At 48.5% G+C, this 22,687-nt stretch overlaps 2 protein-coding genes across 4 annotated transcripts; both read left to right on the forward strand.

Moving 5' to 3' along the window:
- Positions 1–1,464: 1,464 nt before the first annotated feature.
- Positions 1,465–6,838, forward strand: LOC136966357 (cell surface A33 antigen-like). Of its 3 annotated transcripts, none has more exons than XR_010879374.1 (7): positions 1,465–1,646; positions 3,522–3,688; positions 3,838–4,054; positions 4,288–4,452; positions 4,553–5,200; positions 5,352–5,373; positions 5,567–5,671. XR_010879374.1 is itself a non-coding variant. In XM_067260854.1 (7 exons), the coding sequence occupies exons 1-7, from the start codon at positions 1,601–1,603 to the stop codon at positions 5,961–5,963; spliced, it is 1,239 nt and encodes a 412-aa protein (XP_067116955.1). In that variant the 5' UTR covers positions 1,482–1,600; the 3' UTR covers positions 5,964–6,838. The 3 variants fall into 3 exon arrangements, 2 of the variants coding, with proteins under 2 accessions (XP_067116954.1, XP_067116955.1); XM_067260854.1 differs by lacking the exon at positions 5,352–5,373 and having other exon boundaries at positions 1,482–1,646; positions 4,553–4,669; positions 5,018–5,147; positions 5,567–6,838; XM_067260853.1 differs by lacking the exon at positions 5,352–5,373 and having other exon boundaries at positions 1,474–1,646; positions 4,553–5,147; positions 5,567–6,838.
- Positions 6,839–7,771: 933 nt separating this feature from the next.
- LOC136966016 (immunoglobulin-like domain-containing receptor 2) lies at positions 7,772–22,038 on the forward strand. The gene is made up of 9 exons (XM_067260356.1): positions 7,772–7,875; positions 9,886–10,248; positions 11,856–11,975; positions 17,173–17,319; positions 17,777–17,938; positions 18,353–18,466; positions 18,997–19,414; positions 19,503–20,178; positions 20,966–22,038. Exons 1-9 carry the CDS (start codon positions 7,806–7,808, stop codon positions 20,999–21,001), a joined length of 2,106 nt encoding a protein of 701 aa, XP_067116457.1. The 5' UTR covers positions 7,772–7,805; the 3' UTR covers positions 21,002–22,038.
- Positions 22,039–22,687: the final 649 nt, after the last annotated feature.

Consider the following 22,687-nt stretch of genomic DNA (forward strand, 5'->3'; position numbering starts at 1 on the left):
GTCATAACACCTGCCATAGTGCTAGCCTGTCATAACCCAAGCATGACAAGTTATGATTTCACTTCATCATAGAACTAACCTGTCATAACCCAGCAATGACAAAATATGATTCCACTTTATTATAGAACAACCCTGTCATAATGGTAGCCGGTGATAGTACAACCTGTCATTGCAGTCAGTCTGTCTGTCCATTGGTCAGCATGTCTGTGCATCTACTTTATTGTTTGTCTATCCATCTATCAGTTTGTGTGGCACTGTCTGTCTGTCTGTCTGTCTGCCTCAGTCTTCCGGCTTCTGTCTGTCTGTTTATAGGAAAGGCGATCATGTCTCACATTCTCTGATCAATAAGACACACATTATCCTTAATCACACACTTCTCAATAAGGTTGGACAGCTGGTGTGCACGGCAATCAATGATGTTGTCTAAAGTGCATCAAAACAGCCCCTAATGGCAGCAGTGTTGTCGTCCAAACATCCTGATCGAATTTCGAGTGTTCAAGTGTTCCATCCCCAGCGGTGTGGTGTTGATTATTTTCTTCATCACCTTTCTGATAGGCTTTTGTATTTACTGTGACATCAATACCAGTCTGAGGAGTACAGGATCTGTGAGAGGGTGTGTGTGTGTGTGTGTGTGTGTGCGTGCGTGTGCAATGCACCTCCACCAGGGGGAGGTAAAGAACCACATAGGACTGTGCTCTATAGTAGCTGGCTGCCTGTCTCCCTGGGGCAGCAAGCCATTATGTTCACACTCTCAGCCATCATCTTATCTTTCTGGGTTTGTCATTTTATAGTCTGAATGTTCAGATTCTCATCCGAGATCAGCATATCATGGAGCAACAATGCAGTCAGCACTGACTGGCTTAATGTCTGCAGCTGAGAACTTTGCATGTTTTCTCTCTCTTTCTTTTTTTGTGCTCGGGGAACCTGTGTGTATGTTAGTGTGTGTTAGTGTGTGTGTGCATTTGCATGTGCTGTCGTTGACACACCCTTGTCGAACCAGTTAGACTTGATGTGGTTCAGTCTTGCTCTGTGCTCTGCTTTTCTGAAACTTGACCTTCCTTCCTACTCTCTGTACTCACTCACCCTCAAAAATACATATTACACACCTGAAAATAGGGTTGAATGTAGATCGAATCATCCTTCTTTCCTTGTCCAGCATCTGCCACATACCTGCATATCATTTCTATGAACTACTTCCTGTTTTATCTGATTATCCATATACATTACATTTAGCAGACTCTCTTATCCAGAGCGACTTATAGTAAGTACAGGGAAAAAAAATTAAGTACTAGAGTGGCTGCTTTCGTGGAAAGTGGGTCTTTGGCAGGTTGTCACAAGTTGGTATCTGAGGTGCGGTCGTTGGAGGAGAAACAGGGTGAAACATGAAGACTTGACAGGGCAAGCATCAACTCGACAGTAGGGCGGGAAGAGAATGCTTTCCTTGTAGGGAGGCGTTCTAATTGGCGGGTCACGCTGTCACTCATCTTGCGGCAAAGGGACCCAGCGCAAGTTTCAATGATAGCGTTTGTCAGGTTGATCATAGCGTGACAATAAGACGCATTGTTGACCGTATTTGAAAGATCGGTAGGCCTACATCGAAATGGCCACAGAAAGGAAGATTTTCGGCTTGTCCATTCTATGTCTTGGTGAGTTTGTCCGAGTTTTACAACAATTATTTTGAGGGGACTAGACGTCTGCCGTTGATCAGGAACACACACCTGTTGGGTGATTTAGGCGTTGCCGTCAAGTTTAGGTTGTGAGGGTTACATTGTAAAATCGTATGGCACATTCACATAAAGATAATAGGCTATTTCCTGTAGTACAATAGTAAAACAAGTTCCTTCAATACCTTCATTTCATTATTTCTGAAGACGAATTTGACAATGTGCAGTAGGCTATATAAAAAAGAAAATCTCACTAATAAACGTAAAGCATGTTTCTTAGTTATATTCAGTAGCCTACATACAAAAAATAAAACATTCTCCGTATTTTTAAATGACCACTCAGTTTTTGGTTCTACAGTCCACATCATTATACTCCTTTCTAGTCTGGTGTTTAAAACCGTTTAAAATCAAACTCCTTGCTCCTCCTTGGATTTCTGCAACGCCTAGTACAGCCTGAATGTGTGTTTATAACTGTGTTTAGGATGAATTAATCTGTTCCACATAACTTTAGCCAGTCACCTTACTGCACTTTTTCTTTCGGGGTGAGATGTCCCTGGTTCAACGGGCTTGAATTGTGGATGTAGATGTTTTTCTATTCCATAATGATGTTAGCTTGATGTACTCGTCTCCGGAAGGTGTGGTCTCTTCAGATCAGCCTGGTCTTGGTTTGGATTCAAATGATTTGCTTTCCTGGTGTCAGACTGGTTCAAGCTGACAGGAAGGTGACATTGATTTGAAACCATACATTAGATTAGAACAATGATAAGTAGAAGAGCACCACACTCTAAACTAAAGCAGAAGTCTCCATTTGTCTTAGAACAGGAACCTGAGGTTGCAGTGGGCACAGACCCAACATAGAACACTGCTGACTGTTGAAGTGGAAAAAATGGCCTGATCAGCTTTTGTTGTGACATGGAGATAGTTGGGGAAGAATTTGGCATAAACCACATGAATCGATGGATCCGCCCTGTCTTGTGTCAGGGATTCAGGCTGGTTGTGGTGGCATGATGGTGTGGGGAATGTTTTCTTGGCACACGTTAGCATCATTTTTACTCCACAACCTACCTGAGGATTGTTCTGGACCATGTGCAGCCCTTTCTGCCCACAGTCTACCCATTTTGTGTTAGCTACTTCCAACAAGACAACACAAGTCACAAACACAAGTCATCTCAAGCTGGGTCCACGATCATGACATGGGGTTCAGTGTACTCCAATGGCCTTCAAAGTCAACAGATTTCCTTCCAAAACTTTCATGGCCTCCAAAAGGCAATTTGTCGTTCAGCACAGAGCCCATTAATACCACATCAAAATAACACAACATAACAATCATCTCAGTCATTTATAGCAGCCATCATCATATCATAGCTTTCCAGGCAGATATTTAAGGTGCACGTCAATAATTGTATGCCAATATTGTAATATTCATAAATAAATAACGAGTCTACTGCACCTCCCCCATGTATTCCACCCCCCTAAGTAGACCATGTATTACCCAAGACTCCCCATGGATACTGCATCTTGTTTAATTGAGTTATTGCCATGGGAATAAAGGTCTTTTTTGCTTGGTTAGTTCTGACAGACCACCTTTTGGTGGAACGGAATTTGCAGCCATGTTGATTCCATCCCGTCAACATGGACCCCAATCTCTAAGGAATGTTTTCAGCACCTTGGTGAATCCATGCCATGACACATTCAGGCTGTTCTGACGGCAAAAGGGGGTCCTTCTCAGAATAGAAAAGTGCACCTAATGAAGTGGCCTTGAATATGAATAGAATAAACAATAGAACCTAATCCTAATCTTTAAGTCTTTATGTCTTTACCTGCTGTTTAAAATATGTTCACCCCCCCCCCCCCCAGTGGTGCAGGCTGCTGTTTGTCTGCAGGTATCTATCCCCCAGAAGAACTATGAGTACGCCCGGGGAGACAACATCACGATACCCTGCAAATACACACCTAAGAAGCCTGACAACAAGTTGGTCATCGTCACCTGGACAGCCAAGTCCATCAACCCCGACGAACCTGACGTACGAACCTGATGTCCTCTGTCCAGTCAGCCCGTCCCAAAAATGGTCTGTTTGCAAATGAACGTTCGAACTCTCCTCTTCTCCCACCCTCCTCTCCTTTCCTCTCCTCCCACTCTCCTCTCCCCCCCACTTTCCTCTCCCCTCTCCAGACAATAGTGCTGACCTCCTACTCCTCTGTCTCCACGGTGGATGTGACTGACACATACGAGGGGCGGGCCAGCATAGAAGAGGACGTCCCCACAGGGAAGGCCAACCTGCGCCTCCTATCCATCGGCCTCCAGGACAACATGGATTTCGAGTGCCATGTCTCCATCCCGGGAGATGACACTGGGGTTCTTGCTGCCACTGCCAGACTCATAGTGCTGGGTAAGACTGAAGAGAGACCAGTCTGGACCAGATTAATACCTGGGGCAGACCTTGTCAACAAGGAGATGGACCGTGCTTGGGTTAAGCCTCCCAACTGTCAGTGTTACCGTCACTGAATATGAACAAGCCTAATTATTCCTCTTGGTGGGTCAGTGAGGGTCTGCCCAGTTATGTTTGGGATCTAAAGTTGGAGATTGATTATAACCTTCGGGTTGTGTGTGTGTGTGTCCCAGTGGCGCCGTCCCCACCGCTGTGTAAGATCCAGGGTTCGGCAGAGTACGGCCAAAACATCAACCTGACATGTGTGTCTGCGGAGGGCTCCCCAACCCCCACCTACAGCTGGCAGAGAAGGGACGTCTCAAACATCCCCCGTCCCCAAGACGGCCGCACCACCGACAGTACGTAGAGTAGCGTGCATGTGTGTGGGAGAGCTGTGTGTGGTGGTGATCGTTTTCTAGTGTTTTTGTGTTGAATTGGTGCGTGTGTGTGTGTCTCCAGAGAATGGTCTCCTGTCTCTATTCAACGTCTCCACTGAAACGTCAGGCTACTACATCTGCACCTCAGCCAATAAGATCCGCTCAGCCACATGCAACGTCACCCTGAGTGTCATGCCACGTAACCACAACCACCATTACTTTATCGACAACTGGATTAACTACTGCTATGTCACTTCATGGAGATCAGCCAATCCTAAATCCTCTTCTTATCTTTTAATCTACACTCTTTCCCCTGTCCTTTCCTCACCTTTTCTCGTTTTTGCCCTCGTCTCTCCTCCTTCGCTCCTCTTCTTCCTCCCTTCCTCTTTTCTCCATTGTCTTCTTCCTTCCTCACCCCTCCCTCTTTCCTACCCCTTCTCACCTCCCTCCTTTCTTCTATTCTCCTCCCTCCCTTTCTTCCTCTCTTCTCTCCTTCCTCCCTCTCCCCTCCCTCCCTCCGTCCATCTCTCTTTCCTTTCTCCCTTAGCCTCCATGAATCTGCGCTACACCGCCGGCATCGCAGGGGCAGTGGTGGCTGCCATCATCCTCCTGATCGTCATCATCTGCTGCTGCCGTAGAAGGAACAAGAACAAGGGTCAGGAGGACTACGAGATGGGGTAGGAACACACACACACAGGAGGACGAGGCCATAGACTAGGAACACACACACACACACACAGGAGGAGGAGAACATAGACTAAGAGCACACACACACAGAGAGGAGGAGAACATAGACTAGGAACACACACACAGGAGGAGAACATAGACTAGGAACACACACCCACAGGAGGAGGAGAACATAGACTAGGAACACACACACAACAGAGAGGACTACTCCATGGGGTAAGAACACACACACAGGAGGAGGAGAACATAGACTAGAAACACACACACAGACAGGACTACTCTGTGTACATGCTACATAGTGTTCCTACTATGGGGTAGGAACACACTCACAGAACTAGTGTGTGCACACATACAGACAGGCTACACATCCACAGCCTCTGACAGTGTGTCCTGTTGGGTGCTTCTTCAGGGCTCCGGATGCAGAGTTCAGCGACAAGGAGCCCCAGGAAGGGAGAGGGGAGGAGGTTCGGTCCGTAGAGCCACCCAGGAACGCGGAGCGCCGCAATGAGCGCGAGTACGACCGCCGCAGCGACTACGACGACCGCCGCAGCGACTACAACGACCGCCGCAGCGACTACGACGACCGCCGCAGTGATATTGACGATCGCCGTAGCGACTACACAGATCACCGTAGTGACTACGACGCCCGTAGTGACAATAACACCGACCGCCGCGATCGCTATGATGATCGTCGCGACCGTGACTACAAGGACAGTGGCCATGACGACCGCTATGATGAGCCATATGATGACAGACCTCCCAGGGTGCCAGCCAATAAGCCAGTCAGGAAAGACTATGAAGATTAGACCACCTGACCCCTAACACTTGACACCAGTAGGAAATCTGAGGGCTGGATGATGATGATGACGATGATGATGATGACGATGATGATAGTGACGATGATGACGATGATGACGATGTGTGCGAGCAAGACTTCTAGGATGTGTTGTTACTCATACTCAGGTGATAATCTCAGGAGACATTGATTTTTCTGCCTTCTGTTTGTGTGTATGACAGGGTGCATATAAGAGTGTGTGTATATACAGGTGATGGATCCACAGCTTAACAAACCCCACAGGTATGGTGAGGTTTAAATTAAAAACATATTTTTTTTATACTTTTAGTTTTTATCCATTCATTAAGCCTATAAGCACCCGTTTCTCTTATCTGAATTGTGAACATGTATTCACATGAAGCAGATGGTGAGATTACAGGACTATTTAAATAAGGACCAGAATGCCAGCCATATTTGTGATATTTGTCAGCCATTTTGTAACAGACGCATTCCAGCACATTGTTGCCTAAAGGCAGCAGGCATAGTAGGTTCACTGTGTGGTGTGAGAATGACAGATCCTCTTTGCTCTCTGACAGGGAAAGAAAGTAGAGACATCATGTTGAGCTGGCCAGGTCTCTACATCACTTCCTGTGATGGACAGGTTAATAAAATATCCGTCTAGATTGCAGGCTCCATCTGGTACATGTCAGAGAGGGGTTTTATCTGACCAAACGTCACCAAATTAGATTTTCTTTAATGAATTTCAAGTAAAGAAATATTGTTTGAAGTCTTGACATGCAGAAGAATAATGTAGAAAAATAATATTTTACACGTTATATAGATGTTTGCTGTACATTTGAAACTGTTCTATTTGGGGGCAAAATTAAATAAATTTGAATTGTATTACATTGCCTACATTATCTTTTTTTTTCTTCAGTATAACTAGGATATGTTTACTACAGATCGCTTAATGCATAGACTAATACCGGTAGACTACAGTTAACATTTTAAATAAAAACAAATTTATAAATTGGCCGTGCTCTCACCAACCCCACCCTGGCAGCGCCACTGCTATGGTGCAGTTTTTTTAGACCAGTAAATGTCGATGTGGAGTCCCTAATGAGATAATTCTCATGTACCGCTAGAGGGCGAAACTGCACTGTCACCGTCCTTAACCACCCTCAAATTAATTTAAACGAAAATCTTGCATGAGCCCAATTTGATCCAGAATAGAACGAGGAAAAGTACCATTCTGTGCAAGTTAGCCCAATTTGCCTCTAGAAAAACTGCTTCGGTGGATTCAAACCACACCGATGACTCACACACAAACGTAGGCTACTTTCTTCCCCTAAAAAGTTGTCCTCCATAACCTACAATCAAGAACGTAGGTTTGGTTTGAACACTGGTGAGGACCAACATTTTATTTGTTTAATGGGGAGACTTCTGACATTGGTATGGAAATGTACTTACTGTCTGACCCTAAACCGAGTAGGCTACACGAACCTGTCGTGTGTATCATGTTATGACACGTTGATGATCATCTCTTACAGTAAACTACATTCTGTCTACAGAGTTATATTTAGAAATATTGCAAACGTTACTCCTCGGGCAGATATTTTCAAGAACATTAACTCACTCTGTAGTGCTGGCCTCAGCATCGGTGAAGCTTCGGTGAGTTTGAATCAAGCGGACGCCCCCGCGGCCCGCCGCCCTGAAAAGGAGCAGAGGAAAGAAGCACCACCCATTCTTGCGGAACCGTCCCGTTATTCACGAGCTCAGTGCAAGGAGCGCCTCGGAATAACGGTTTTCAGGAATGAGGCGAAAGAGATTGAAGGGAGAACAGGTCCCCGCGTCCGAGAGTACTTCTCTAAACATGAACGCGGCTATTTGGAGAACGTTTCTTAAACTGCGCTGGTGGATTGCTGTAGGACTTTGTCTAACAGGTAGGTCGATGGTATGGAGTTTTTTCTTGCTTTCAATAGCCTAGGCTACATCTTTTTTTTCTTGAGCGGAACAGGTTGTTGTTCTCGGGCGCACTTTTACCAAGTGGTTCATGACGTTTCCCTCTTTAGGATGTGTGCGCTTTCTTTGCTGTAGACCGTAATGCCGTGGCCTGTGAGAAATAAATTGTAATCGACTACCTAAAAATAGTGGTACCGAAGCCCCCAAAGTAATTTCACGAAGAAATGGTGTGCAAGGATTTCGGGATCAAAGTACTGACAGCGTGCCAAGTCAAGAGAGAATTGTACATTTAAAGTAAAAGTGATTTGATGAGAGTCACGAGGCAAAACTACACTACCACAGTTAGGTAGCATACTGTTTGTTCATGCGTGAAGGATTTGCGTGAAGGCTGGAGTTGGGGTTAAGCTTTAAAAGTTGGCAGACGTCCAGCTCAACCCGACCTCCAGCCCAGGTCGGATCAAGTCCAGTTCTCAGGTAGGCCTATAGAACTTACTGGTGAAATTTTTACACGTTTTCAGGCTACAGGACTGACGTGAGACTCTATGGAGTCCTGGGCTATGTAGAACGAGGTTGAACCCTAACTGTGTATTGTAAAGATATTCAGAAGTTGACTGTTATGTTGAGAAAGTTGAGGGCTGCAGCAGGTGTTGTTGGCATAGATGTCAGTGGTAAGCATAGGGGAGTGTTCCCTTGGCTCCACCCCTCTAGGGTGTGAGGGAATCCTAAACAATGAGAAAGGGGTCAGGGAAAACTCCGTACCCTAACCCTAATCTCAGTCTACCCCTTCAGCCTTGTCATCCATTCCCTCCTTTTCTTTTCCCATATCTCTCCCTTCTTCCATCTGTTTTCCTTTCTTGTTGTCTATCCCCCCCCCCCCCCAACTGCTTTCCTCAACTCCCCCCCCCCCCACCCCCACTTCCCTTTAAAGTGAATAAACACTGTCTTATCTCCTGCTCCTACCCCCTGGAACTCACCAACAATGTTCCTAAACGTAACCAGCATCATGCTTTCCTTCTGGGAAAGGTTCTCTTTCTCTGTTCTTTTTCTCTCCCTCCCTCCCTCCCTCCCTCTTTTTCTCTCGCTTTCTCTCTCCTTCTCCCTCCTTCCCTTCATTTCTCCGTCTCTCCTTTTGACTGTCTCCATTCCCAGTGTTAAAATACAGCAGTGTAAGCACTTACCCTTTCTCTCCCTCTCTTCCCTTCTTCCTACCCCCCCCCTTCCCTCCCTCTCCCTCTCTCCTCTCTATGCAGATCTCAGCTGAAAGGTATTTCGTAGCAAAAATAGATTAGGCGCCCCTGATTTATTTGACTTTGCTTAGCGAAGGAGCACAGTTTGCCCTTTTCTGTTGAATCCATTGGTTCCGTCTGACTGGGCAATCCAAACCAAGCATACCTAAACTGATGGAAAGAAAACAAAATCTGCTTCATCACAGATCTATTGAGGACAGGGTTACCCCCCCCCCCCCCCCCCGTATTCCTCTGTATCTCTTTCTTTTCTTTCCCTTATTCCCTCCTCTCTGAAAACACACATTTAGCAGACACAGATGTTTCTGGGTGTGTGTGTGTGTGTCCTGGCAGGGGAGTCTGCCTGTAAAGCTTGTCTCTTTGTAGTAGGTCAACAACAACCTCCAGGTAGTCATACCCAGTGTGTGTGTGTTTGTGAGGTAATAATAACCAGTGTACGTGAGGACGTGCTATCCTCAGCAAACAGCTGTAACTACCTATCATGTAAGGATTACCACCTCAGCCAGACTGCTGAATAGCTGATTCCGAGCTTGTTTGTGTTTGTGTGTTGTCGCATTGGTTTCCCTGCAGAGACGAGGCACTTGTTCTAGAACTAAATGCCCTTTCCCACAGTAGGTCACTAAAAATACGTGTTGCAATTCTCTCCATCTCTCTCGCTCTGTCTATCCTCCCACCTCTCCAACTTCCCCTCTCTCTCCCCTTCCCCCCTTTCTTGCTCCCCCCGCCCCCGCCCCCTTTCTTCCCCAGCCATCCCATCCTGTGGGGGAGTTCAGGTGTCGGTAAGAGAGGACAGGAAGTATGCCTTGCTGTTCCAGACGGTGGTTCTGCCTTGCCAGTACTCCAGCATCTCCACCCAGACTCCCGTGGTCCAGTGGTGGTACAAGTCCTACTGCCGTGACCGCACACGCCAAGCCTTCGCTTACCCAGACAGCCACGGGGCCCCCGGGGGTCATGGAGGCCGCGGAGGCCTTGGGGGGGTGGAGCAGGGCTACGCATCCCATCTGGAGTGCCCTGACAGCAGCCGCACGGTCAGGATCATAGCCTCCATCTCTGGAGCCTCCATCACTCTGTCTGAGCACTACAAGGACAGGGATATCTCCATCCTCAACAGTAAGACGCACACCTGGGAAGATACACACACACCTGCAGAGACACACACCTGGGCAGACACACACCGGCAGAAAGACACACACACACCTATAGAGACACACACACACCTACAGACACACACCTGCAGACACACACACCTATAGAGGCAGACACAGAAAACCACTCGCATAAGAGTCTACACACACCGATAGTACACAGTGGGGTCATCTACAGGACAGCATGTGTGTGTGTGTGTGCGTGTGTGTTTGTGGGTGCTACCCTGGAGGCAGTGAGGGATGCCCCTGTAACCAGGCCTCAGATTTATGAAGCTGTAAGTCAGGACCAAGAATCAGCTCTCTCTTCTCCTCCTCCACTCCTCTCTTCCATGAGCAGGCAGATGGACAAAAGAGGTGATTTGTTCCACTGTGCTTTCATGTTGTCCTCTAACTCTTTCTCTCTCTCTCTCTCTCTCTCTCTCTCTCTCTCTCTCTCTCTCTCTCTCTCTCTCTCGCTCTTTTGCTCTCTCGCTCTTTTGCTCTCTATCACTCTCTCTCTGCTCAGTCTTTGCTTCACGGAGGTCTGGTTCCTCTGGTGAACTCCACTGTCAGCCGAAACTCTCTGACTCCTTGTGTGTGTGTGTGTATTTGCGTACACAACTACATAAAACTACATACAAATAACTACTATTTCAACATCCATTGTTCCATTCACATACTTACATTTACATTTACATTTAGTCATTTAGCAGACGCTCTTATCCAGAGCGACTTACAGTAATTACAGGGACATTCCCCCGAGGCAAGTAGGGTGAAGTGCCTTGCCCAAGGACACAACGTCATTTGGCACAGCCGGGAATCGAACTGGCAACCTTCTGATTACTAGCCCAATTCTCTAACCGCTCAGCCACCTGACTCCTTAACATACTTGTGCAACATGTTCTATATGAATATTCTGGAACATCAATCAGTCAAACTTTATTTGTATAGCACAAGTCATACATCAAACGCATCTACGAGCACTGGAACGTGAGAACCAGTCAAACTGCTGATTGTTTCTGGGTGAACATGGGCAGTGATGCCCTGTGTCCATGCAACTGTGTCCTAAAGCTGTGGATAACATGGGTCAGCAAGTCTAGACCAGACTGACCCTCCCCCTTTGTCACCCCCCACAGGAAAAGGAAGTCCATTACTTAGAACACTTCCTGTCAGATAGATGGGTGTGTGTACATGTCTGCTTCACAATGGCGAGGTCTACCCTAGGTTCACGACCAAACAAACACACACGCATGCGGTGTTAGAATATATACTGCTTTACTTTACTGAACTTTACTGTTCTGTAGTCGTCCCTACCCTAATCTACTGTACTCGACTGTGTTGTTCTGTGTATCTTTTGAGGGGATGATCGTTCTGTAATGTTTCGTCAAAGGTTGTTTCGTACGGCTTTTGTTTTGTTCTGAAATGTTACAACTCGCACACATGTCCACAGGGAATTCTCCCATTGGTATTCCTCCTCTTTGAATCTCTCCCACCCTCCCTCCCCTTCCTCCCTCTCTATCACTTTCTCCATCTTTCTACCTCGCTATTTATCCTTCTTTCCCTGGCCTTTCTCTCCTCCCCCCCCCCCTCCAGAGGCAGACCTGCGTATTGGGGAAGTGCAGTGGGGTGACAGTGGGGTCTACCTGTGTAAAGTAGTGATAGCAGATGACCTGGAGGGACTCAACGAAGCCCCTGTAGAGCTGCTGGTGCTAGGTAAGACTGAACACGCGCACACATTTCTCTCATTCTGTCTTTTCTCTTCTCTCTCTCTCTCTCTCTCTCCATTTTTCTATCTGTCTTTCACACATTTACATCTGCTGCCGGCCTACCCCTGTTGCCTGGTGGTTGCTAGGCATAGCGGAGTGATTATACATCACCAGGGTGTTTTTGTCAGATGCACAATGTCTGGGTTGCACACAGGCCAACATCATTGAGACCACAGGGATAAAGCAGACCATAAATCCCTACCCCAACCTTCCCTACCCCAACCCTCCATATCCCCTACCCTCCATGCCCCAACCCTCCATATCCCCTACCCTCCATACCCCAAACCTCCATATCCCCTACCTTCCCTACCCAAACCCTCCAGTCCACCATACCCTTCAGACCAGTATTTCTCAACCCTGTTCCTCTGGACCCACTGTCCTGCATGTTCTAGATGTTTCCCTGCTCCAAAACACCTGATTCTAATGAATGGGTCGTTATGAAGCTCAGCAGAAGCCTGATAACAAACACTTATTAGAATCAGGTGTGTTGGATCAGGGAAACATCTAGAACATGCTGAACAGTAGGTCCTGAGGACCAGGGTTGATAAACACTGCTTCAGACAAACCCTCCAGACCTCCAACCCCTCCAAAATTCAAACCCTCCAGACCTCAAACCCCCCAGACCACAACTCCAGCTTCCAGAGGCCATAACTCCGCCCCATCATCCTGCAGACATCCAGACCACAGCTCCCTCTTCACCCCCCCCCCCCCCCCACCCCCGGCCCCAGGTTGATGAAGCGAGCTGAGGTTTGCTCTGCCAGCTCATACCTACAGCACTGCCATAGTAACTCCTCACTGACTCTGGGTTGGACCTACAAGATGATAGCTCTGATTGTGGTTCTGTGTACACATGGAACTTGCTATGTGTATGTGTGTGTGAGAGTGCTCTGCCTGTTGTTATAATAGAAGTTGTAACACGTTGTTTTCAAACAATGCCAGGTCTCATGTCTGTTAGGCTACCACCGCTGCCATGGCGATGCCCTGCTCGCCATGCTGTCCTCCACTGCCATGACTCGCTGTGTGAGAAGGCTTTGTTTCTGTCACACACGCACACACACACACAAACACACACATACTCTCACACAAAGAAACACACACACACTCACAATTGGCGCTGGTCCCAGTTGTTGTGTAATGCAGAGTAACCACCACCAGAGAGACCACAGCATAGGTCCCAGCTGAGGAGAGACTCTGGAACTACAGATCCCATAGTCCTCGGCAGCAGCCTTGTCTACACACTGTATATGATCACTCACGTCCTGTGGAGTGAAGAGGACCCAGCAGAACACAGAGCACACTAGCTACTTGTAACTACTGGTCACCTTGGCAACAAGGCCTATAAAGGGGGGGTGGTGGGAGGGGGGTCTTTGTGTGGAGCTGTCTGAGAGAAAGGAAGACAAGAAGATGAACAGACTAAAGAGAACGAGAGTGAAACAAAATGGACAGTAATTAGACAGAGGGAGACAGAGAAGAAGGAGAGGGGGGTATAGAAAGAGGGAAAGAGAGGGAAGGAAAAGGAGGAAAATAGAGTTTTTGTGTCGGAGAGATGGGAGCAAAGACGCACTTACAGAGTGAGTGGCTGAATCTCATGAGGTCTTTAGAACATTAGGAGTAGTGAGTGTGTGTGTATGTATGTGTGTGAGAGGTGTAGTTTGTGTGTGTGTAGTCAAACTCATTACTAAATGTTTAGTAGTCGAGGGAGGGGCTCTTCCTGTCTCAGTAATGAAGAAGAAAGAGCAGAAACATACTCGAGCAGTGCTTCTCAAACCTGTCCTCAAGGACCACCTGTCCTGCATGTTTTAGATGTTTCCCTGCTCCAACACACCTGATTCAAATGAATGGTCGTTACCAGGATAGATAACGACCCATTTATTTGAATCAGGTGTGTTGGAGCAGGGAAACATCTAAAACATGCAGGACACGTTTGAGAACCACTGTACTAGAGAGACAGACAGTTTACCAAGCAGAAACATACTAGAGAGACAGACAGTTTAACAAGCAGGAACATACTAGAGAGACAGAAAGTTTACTAAGCAGAAACATAGTAGAGACAGACATTACATTTAGCAGACGCTCTTATCCAGAGTGACTTACAGTAAGTACAGGGACATTCCCCCGAGGCAAGTAGGGTGAAGTGCCTTGCCCAAGGACACAACATCAGTTGGCATGACCAGGAATCGAACTGGCAACCTTCGGATTGCTAGCCCGATTCCCTCACCGCTCAGCCACCCAGACAGTTTACCAAGCAGGAACATACTAGACAGACAGGGTACCAGAGCAGGAACATACTACAGACAGACAAATATCAGAGTCCTTTGCTTGGCCAGCTTGAAGAAGTGGAGTAGTTTGCATCGCTGCTAACCCCACCCCTCTGGCTTCAAATTAAATCAAGTGCCCCCAAACTATTTGTGCTCCTCCCTGGTCTGTTTGTTCTGTGTTCTTATTGGCCAAAGGGCAGCACTGACCTGGAGAGAGAAGGAATGTCAGGACTAAGCTGAGAAAATCTGTGTGTGTATGTGTGTGTGTGTACACGTGTGTGTGTGTCTCCATGCGGGAGGTCTGTGGAGCCATGTTGAAGGTCTTCCTGCCTGTCTGTTCCTGTTTCAGACAAAGCTTGATGTGTTTGGAGCTCTAAGCCTTCTGCTAGAGACCTCCTCAGTCCTGTTCATCTGACCCTGTACCTACACGCGAGTGTGCGTGCATGTGTGTGTGTTCCAGTACTTTTAATGGAACACATTCCTGTATGTGACCAGGATCAAGCCTCTCTCTCTCTTCCTCTCTCTCCCTCATTCTCTCTCTCTCGTTCTCCCTCTCACCTCTCTGTGTTGGCAGAAGTGGAGGGGAGAGGGAGGTGTGAATGGGTTGCTTCTTCTTCTTAGGATAATGAGCTCACTGCTCCATTATGTCTCACGGGCCTGCGATGGTGACGATGATGACGAGGATGATGAAGACACCTTCTAACGACAGCCTCATGATCCACACCACAGATGCATGCTACTGCTGCTAACGGCTCTCTCTCCTCCCTCTCTCTCTCTCCTCCCTTATCCCTCTCTCCTCCTCTCTCTCTCTCTCTCTCTCTCTATATATATATATATATATCTCTACTCTCGTCTCCCCCTCTCTTTCCCTTTCTCTCTCCCTCTTTTTCTTTCTCTCTCTCTCTCTCCTTCCTCCTTTTTCTCTTTCCTCTCTCTCTCTCTCTCTTTCTCTTCTCCCTCCCTCTCCTACCTCTCTCTCCCTTTCTCCCCTTCCTCTCTCTCCCTTTCTCTCCTCCCTCTCTCTGTCTCTTTGTCACTCTACTCTTTGTATGCATGCATGCTGCAGCTCAATCACTCTCTTTTTCTTTCTTTGTCTGAACCCCAGCCCCTCCCTCTCTCCACCTGTGAAGATGAGATTAGACAGAACAGGCGTCAAATTCGACAGCCCACCGATTGTCTAGCGGGTTGAGACTCTCCCCCCATCTAGCCAATCTCTGTCCACCCCTCTCTGATCTGCCCTGGGGTGGAAGGCGAAGTCTACTTCCTGTTTCCTGTTCCCTCCGACCCCTGGCTTCCTGTCCATCACGCTGTGCTGTGGTCTCTCTCCAGGTAACTCAGGTGAGCCGGGCGACCTGCTGCCTGAACTAGACCTGACCCTGATGCCAGGTAGGGGCGTGTCCACATCACCTAGCCCCCTCCCTCCCACAACTAACACCTCCTCTAACTGTCTCCTTGCTCACGGCTGCAGTAATCGCTGTCAATCTCACAGATGGCGCTTTTGCTTTAGGCGAGGGTGGTGCAGCTCGGAGCTGCCCACTGCAACGCGTTAGACGCACCCGGACAGCTTCCTGTGGGTTGCGAACATCCATATTTGGGTGTGGTCTGGCGTCGCGTAAAATGGTTGGTTCGTGGTCGTGGTTCACGCCATGGGGGGAGTGCACAGAGGAGGCACGAGGGAGGGCGGAAGGGAGCGACTGTCAAATGAAGGGCACCCCAGATGTTTCCTTGTAGACTTCCTGCCGGGAGAATTTCGTGTACACACACACAAACCATGGAGAGAGACTCCCTGTCTCATCAAATTCCTCGCATATTTGAATCTACGTCCAGGTATCACCAGGATTTGTGTGCAGGGCGTGTACGAGCTTGTTTGTGTGGGTGTGTTTGTCTGTGTGTGTGTGTGTGTGGGGGGGGGGGGGGTACTCATCACAGACAGGGAAGTTGGTGTCATTCATCCAGAGAAGTTGTGATCTAATATCCTGCGAGTCCTTCCTCTGTAATGTTGCTGTCTCGCGGTGGGGTCTCAACCCCTGTGGAACGTGTGTGTGAGAGAGAGAGAAAAGAGAGAGATCCAGTTGGAGTAGTATTTCTGATCTAAAAGGGTAATCTTAGGTCGCATTCTGACCCAATTCACTGCAGGAGCCAAGTCCTCTTTCTCTCCCTCACTCCCCTTCTCTCTCCCCATTATCTTTCCCTCTCTATCCTTCCCTGTCTCTCTCTACCTCTCTCCTCCTCTCACTTCATCTGTCTCCCCCTCTCTCTCCAGGATAACTGTTTCCTTCCTTTGGCCTAGCCTCCAGACTGACTGGCTTCCTGTTTGTGTGTGTGGGTGATTGTTTGTGTCCGTGATGGTTAAGTCTTATCTATTGTAACGCTGTAGTAGAGTGAACCCTCTCATAAACAACACCATAACCTCTCCTACGCCATCATAAACAAGACACACACATACACACAGACACACACACACAGACATATAGATGTTAGGCTTGTGTGGTTGTCTACATGTTGTCGTGGCAACCCTCCCTCTGTCCCTCCATCCCTGGAGATGTACCCATCCATTCCCTTCCCTCTCCATCCACCCATACTCTCAGTCATCTATTTGCCACTAGTTACACTAACAATTCCCTTGTGTGGGTGTGGGTGTGTCTGCGTGTGTGTGCGTGTGTCTATATCTGTCTCTGTGTGTGTGTCTGTATGTATGTGTGTGTGTGTGTGTATCTGTGTGTACATGTCTGTGTATGTGTCCATTACTCTGTGTGTGTGTATATCTGTATGTCTCTTTCTCTCTGTGTATATGTATGTGTGCATTACTGTGTGTGTGTCTGTGTATGTCTCTCTCTCTGTAAATCTTTGTGTGTGTGCATATGTGTGTGTGTGTGTGTGCTCCAGAGTGGGTGTTTGTGGGGGCGGTGTCTCTTGGCAGTGTGCTGCTCCTCCTGCTGGTGGGGCTGTGCTGGTGCCAGTGCTGCCCTCACTCCTGCTGCTGCTACGTCCGCTGCTGCTGCTGCCCCGACACCTGCTGCTGCCCTCGGCACTGTGAGTACACACACACACACACACACAGCTTTACACACACACATTCACACACACACACACCTTCGCCCACACACAAACGCATTCACTCACACACTGTACAGGCATACGCTGGTACACACACACATACATTCACACACAGACACTCATACACACACACAACTTGCAGGGGGCACCATATTTCTGTTCTTATTGATTCATAGTAGAAAAATAATCCTCTCTCTGCCCTCCTCCCCCCTCTCTCTGCCCTCCTCTCTCCTCCTCTCTCTTCCCTCCTCCCTCCTCTCTCTTCCCTCCTCCCTCCTCTCTCTGCCCTCCTCCCTCCTCTCTCCTCCTCTCTCTTCCCTACTCCCTCCTCTCTCCTCTCTCTTCCCTCCTCCCCCCCTCCTCCTATCTCTTCCCTCCGCTCTCCTCTCTCCTCTCTTCCCTACTCTCTCCCCCTCCTTCCACTCTCCTCCAGTGTACGAGGCTGGTAAGGGGATCAAGAACAGCAGCTCCAGCCCCCAGATCGCCCTCTATCCCCCCTACTATGTGTCTGGTGTTCCCACCATGCTCCCCATTGCCCCCCCTTCCCTGGTCGACCCCAAGTCCCTTACCCCCTCAGAGAACAGCCTGACCGGAGGTGAGTGTGTGTGTGTGATGCAAGATGATGACGCATACACCCACAAATTCCATAGATAAATGCCACATACTTACATTTTGTTATTCATTTAGCAGACATTTGTATTCATAGCGACAAAGAAAGCATATTGTAAGTTCAGCAGATCCTGAAGACCAGAAGTGCACATTTCCAGCACTGTTTCAGTGGTTCAAAGCACACTCTGAACCACACTCTGAACTCTCTCTCGCTCTCTCTCTCTCTCTCTCTCTCTCTCTCTCGCTCTCTCTCTCTCTCTCTCTCTCTCTCTCTCTCTCTCTCTCTCTCTCTCTCTCTGTCTCTCTCTCTCTCACACACACACACACACACACACACACACACACACAAACACACACACACACACTGGGCTGGTCTGAGGTATAGAGTGTGTGTCTGCAGTACGGCCCGGGTTCCGTGTTCCGTCCAGCCAGGATCAGAACTCTCTTAGGGTTCTGCAGTATGTAGAGAAGCAACTGGCCCACTTCAACCCCGCCCGGAGCAACAGCCACACCTGTAAGACCCTGAGCCCTCCCTGGCTAGCATGCTGCCTGGGCTCGTTGCTCACTCTCTCAGTCCTCTCGTATGCTAACCTCAGGGCTTAGTGTGCACTCTGGCTGTGCTGTAGCATGCCTCCATGTGTTCCCTCCGAGCATGCTTCCATACCGCTGTCTCCTCGGGCCGGCCGAGTACGTCTGAGTCTCGGCGTGTGTTATTATGGGATGTGTGGTAGTCGCAGCGGAGTTCGTTTTGTCTGGTATGAGCTGATGGGGATTCCCAAGGTTACTGTCTCTTAGCTCGTCTCTTAGTCGCTCTCTCTGAAGCCAAGACACTTAGAAGGGTCTCTCTCCTGTCTCTCTCCTCTGTCTCTCCATCTCTCTCCTCTCTCCCTCTATCCCCGGGCTTCCTCTCTTTCTGCATGTAGCATGCTTTCATCAACTCTGAAATCACAGCTTCCACATCCTTGTCTGTGTTTTTGTGTGAGTGTCCTCCAACCAGGGAGTGTACGACTGAATAACCTGTTTGATTGGTCTATGTCTTTGTAGCCTGCAGCCTATCAGAGCTCAGTTCCCTCCACGAGGTGGACACAGGATTCCGTCAGACCTACCGGCAGGTGGCCAAGAAGGCCCTGCCCGCCATCCCCGACCTTGCCCACGACCTTGAACATGACCTTGAACTTGAACGAGAGAGAGAGCGGGAACGAGAGAGAGACCGTGAACGAGAGAGAGAGCATGAGAGAGAGCATGAGAGAGAGCGCGAGAGAGAACGCGAGAGAGAGCGCGAGAGAGAGCGCGAGCGAGAGTATGAACGAGAGTGTGAACGAGAGAGAGAACGGGAGCGAGAGAGAGAAAGAGAGCGAGAAAGAGACATTCCTGAACCCCCCCGCCACCCTCCTTCCCTGACAACCAGGTCAGCACGCAGCCAGCACCAACAAAACCACAGTACAGAGGAGCACCGTAACAGGTCCGTGCCTGTGTGTGTGTATCTGTGTGTGTGTGTGTGTGTGTGTGCGTGTGGTCAGTATCTTATAATCCCTGGTGTTGATGTTCAGGTGGAATCCTCGTTCAGAGCACCTGCAGAGGAAGGAGTTCCGTCTGAGAGGACGCACCGGCTCATTGGATGAGCTGGAAGAGTTCGCTACCTCCTATAGGCAGAAAGGGTCCAAGGGGGAGGAGCCCAGGAACGGGGGGCGGGATTACGGGATGGAGATGAGCGAGAGAAACCATCACCGGCACGACGACGGCAAGCATTACCGTGACGATGATGCACGTTACCGCGGCAACGAGGACAGCGAATGGGGAGGCAACGGTCGCCGAGACCATGAGTGTCGCCCACCGCGCAGTTCCCCTCCCCCCTCCCCAAAGAAGAGGAGGGGCACCTGTGATACCGATCACCCCACCCCCCCTTGCCACAGCCCAACCAGGGAGAAGGACTACGATGACACGTTCCTGACTAGCCTATTGGAGCGCAAGGCCAAACTGAAGGGCGTGGCCAAGGGCGGGGAGGATTCAGACACGCCCTCTAAGGGCAGCTCTAAAAAGAGCAGCCGGTCACCTAGCACCCGGCCCGAGGAGGACGATTCGCTGCCGCCATATAGCGAGCGGGAAATGGAGCGAATGAGAGCCGCCGAGGCCTCCCCCCGACCAATCATACACTCGCGTTCATCCCACGGCTCCTCCCACACTCCTCTGGACCGAAGAGAGGAGAGAGACAAGTCTAAGAAACAGGTAAGTTACCTGTAGGAACACACTTGTGTCTCTGGGGGCCATCTGAGGTCACCAGAACCCTGTCCCTGGCTAAACCTAGCTTTGTAAAACCCCAGGTAGATCTACCGGTACCTATTAAACACTGACTAAGCAAGATTGGTAGATCTGCACAACCTCAAACCAGTGAGAATCCTCCAGTACCTTCTATTTATCTTACATGTTGCAGGTAGCCCTGAGGATAACCCACACACTGCTCTCACAGACACAGAGAAACAAGGTCATAGATGGAAATCCAACCTGCCACACATGAACCAACACAGGAACAAACATTTACCACTAGACCAAAGGGAAAAGAACCTGCCAGTACCATTCCAGGCAATATTCAGTGGTAGGGCTGCTTCTCACGCAGGCATTGTTCCAAACCACCACACTACAAGTGCATCATAGATGGTACTGGAGTTATAGTCCAGCTGTGTTGTACCTTCGACAGGTCATGTTCAGATGTCACAAGAGCTACTACTAGGTAGACCACCCTGGAACTTTCAGACTAGTTAAAACCTGCTAACCAGCACCGATAACAACTGGCAGCAGTCTATCTGACCTGCTAACTCCCTAATTACCACACTTAAACGTTATTACTAAACCTGGTTTAACCTGCCCGTCTGATGCGAGCTGTAAGAGTTACCGCTTGGCTGTGTTCTCCCCTACTAAAGCTGCACCGTTTGTTAGCATGTTTTGAGCACGCTAGCTGGTTAGCCTAGCATAGCGCTGGTCACTGACGTGTAGCTTTGGCTGTTTCTATCCACAGAGCACGCTCCTCAGCCGAGACTCTCTCATAGTCTGATCACCTGACACTCAGGGGAGGAGGAGGAGGAGGAAGTAGAAGGGCGGTCCTTCCTCTCTGGACCAGTGGGGTCATGGCATACGGTTGTTGGCGACCAATGAAAGCAAGCGTCCACCAATAGCATAATGGGATATTCCTAAGTGACCAATCAAATTGACTGTGTGCTACATTTGAGAGACTGCTTGGATCTCAGCCCTGGACCGTTGATGATGCTTTCAAGGTTGCCAGAAATACAAGAGAGAATGAGGAAAACACAGAGAGAGGAGTGGGGGAAGAAGGAGAACATTCATTCCATTGTAGTTTATTATTGATGCTGGTATTGTAAAAGGGGAACGATTGACAGTTCCTCCATTCCATTGTCTTCCTTTCACTGGCTCTCCCGGCTCGCACTGAAACACACACGCAAACTCTGTCTTTCACTAACACTTTTGTCATAAACACAGAGACAATTCTTACTAACGGCCATGTTAACACACACTTTCTCCCTCTCACACACACTCTCTCCCTCTCACACACTCTCCATCTCACACACACACTCTTCCTCTCACACACACTCTCTTCCTCTCACACACACTCTCCCTCTCACACAAACGCCGCTACAGTCTCAGCTGACACAGGGCTTTCTCACTCTTTCTGACATCACCGATGATGTCACCCCTGGCTCCTGTTCCCAGAGGCTGTCTGACGTTGAGACAATGTTGGGGTGACGTCAGACCCAGAACCCCCCCCCCCCCACCCCACCCTGCCCCCACCCCGCCCCCCTGCTGAGCTCCACATAGTGAACCCACTATGTGGGGCAGGATGAAACCACCACAGCATCACTGCCATGGCAACGTTGGGGCGAGCGATGCTGTTGTTGAAGATCCTGCCTCAGCCTCGAAGCCCCTATACAATGTGTGTACATGACACAATGTAGAAAACAGTGTTGATGTAGGATCCGATACTTAGCTGGAGCATTGTAAAGGTTCACAATTTAATATTTTTTTTATGACATTTTGGAGTTCTATGTGGTGAAATATACTTTTATGGAGTTAAAATGGCATTAGATTTTTTTTGAACAGTATATGATTGCTTCCTCTGTGTGTTGAGTGTATGGTATTGTATTTTATGATCGTGTTCAGGAGTAAATTATTGTTTTGGTGTGTGTGTGTGCATGCGTGCGTGCGTGCATGTAATTGTGCGAGTATGTGTGGGCATGTTATGACTATTTAAACACCTGATAAGATAACTGTGTTTGCTCTAAATGTGTTCAGCCTGTCCTTATCAAATGTTAAACACTAAATCACCACCTTTATCTCCTAACGACATAAACACACACAGACAAACACTCATAAAAAATACACTCAGTTTACATTTAGATTTTCAATGTCATTGGCTGCATACTATAGTGTTATCTTTGTCTTCGTATTTTCATTCACGTCGTCTACTGTTGTGTCTGCTAACTAAGAACCTGTGCCTGCTGGTACTCATGATTGAATCACAGTATGTGTTTTGTGTTGTTTGTTTGTGTGCGCGTGCGCGCTGACTGCCCAGTTCTCTGTCAGTGAGACAATGTATCATTGAGGATGACTCATAGCCGGCAGAGACTTTGTCCATTGTGGTTACATACTGGCTCTCTCTCCGATAGAACAATTATCACACATATACGTAGGTCAACACACATAGTATGAAAACAGAACCCCATAG

The sequence above is a fragment of the Osmerus mordax genome, chromosome 22 (genome assembly GCF_038355195.1).
Source record: "Osmerus mordax isolate fOsmMor3 chromosome 22, fOsmMor3.pri, whole genome shotgun sequence".
Taxonomy (NCBI): Eukaryota; Metazoa; Chordata; class Actinopteri; order Osmeriformes; family Osmeridae; genus Osmerus; species Osmerus mordax.

Bases quoted from the DNA above. Each gene is read 5' to 3' on its own strand.
- LOC136966357 (XM_067260853.1), top strand. From the start codon at position 1,601: ATGGCCACAGAAAGGAAGATTTTCGGCTTGTCCATTCTATGTCTTG. The intron at 3,689-3,837 runs GTACGAACCTGA...TCCCCTCTCCAG, and splicing joins TCAACCCCGACGAACCTGAC to ACAATAGTGCTGACCTCCTA. The intron at 4,055-4,287 runs GTAAGACTGAAG...TGTGTGTCCCAG, and splicing joins TGCCAGACTCATAGTGCTGG to TGGCGCCGTCCCCACCGCTG.
- LOC136966016 (XM_067260356.1), top strand. From the start codon at position 7,806: ATGAACGCGGCTATTTGGAGAACGTTTCTTAAACTGCGCTGGTGGATT. The intron at 10,249-11,855 runs GTAAGACGCACA...CCCCCCCTCCAG, and splicing joins GGATATCTCCATCCTCAACA to AGGCAGACCTGCGTATTGGG. The intron at 17,939-18,352 runs GTGAGTGTGTGT...GTGTGTCTGCAG, and splicing joins AGAGAACAGCCTGACCGGAG to TACGGCCCGGGTTCCGTGTT.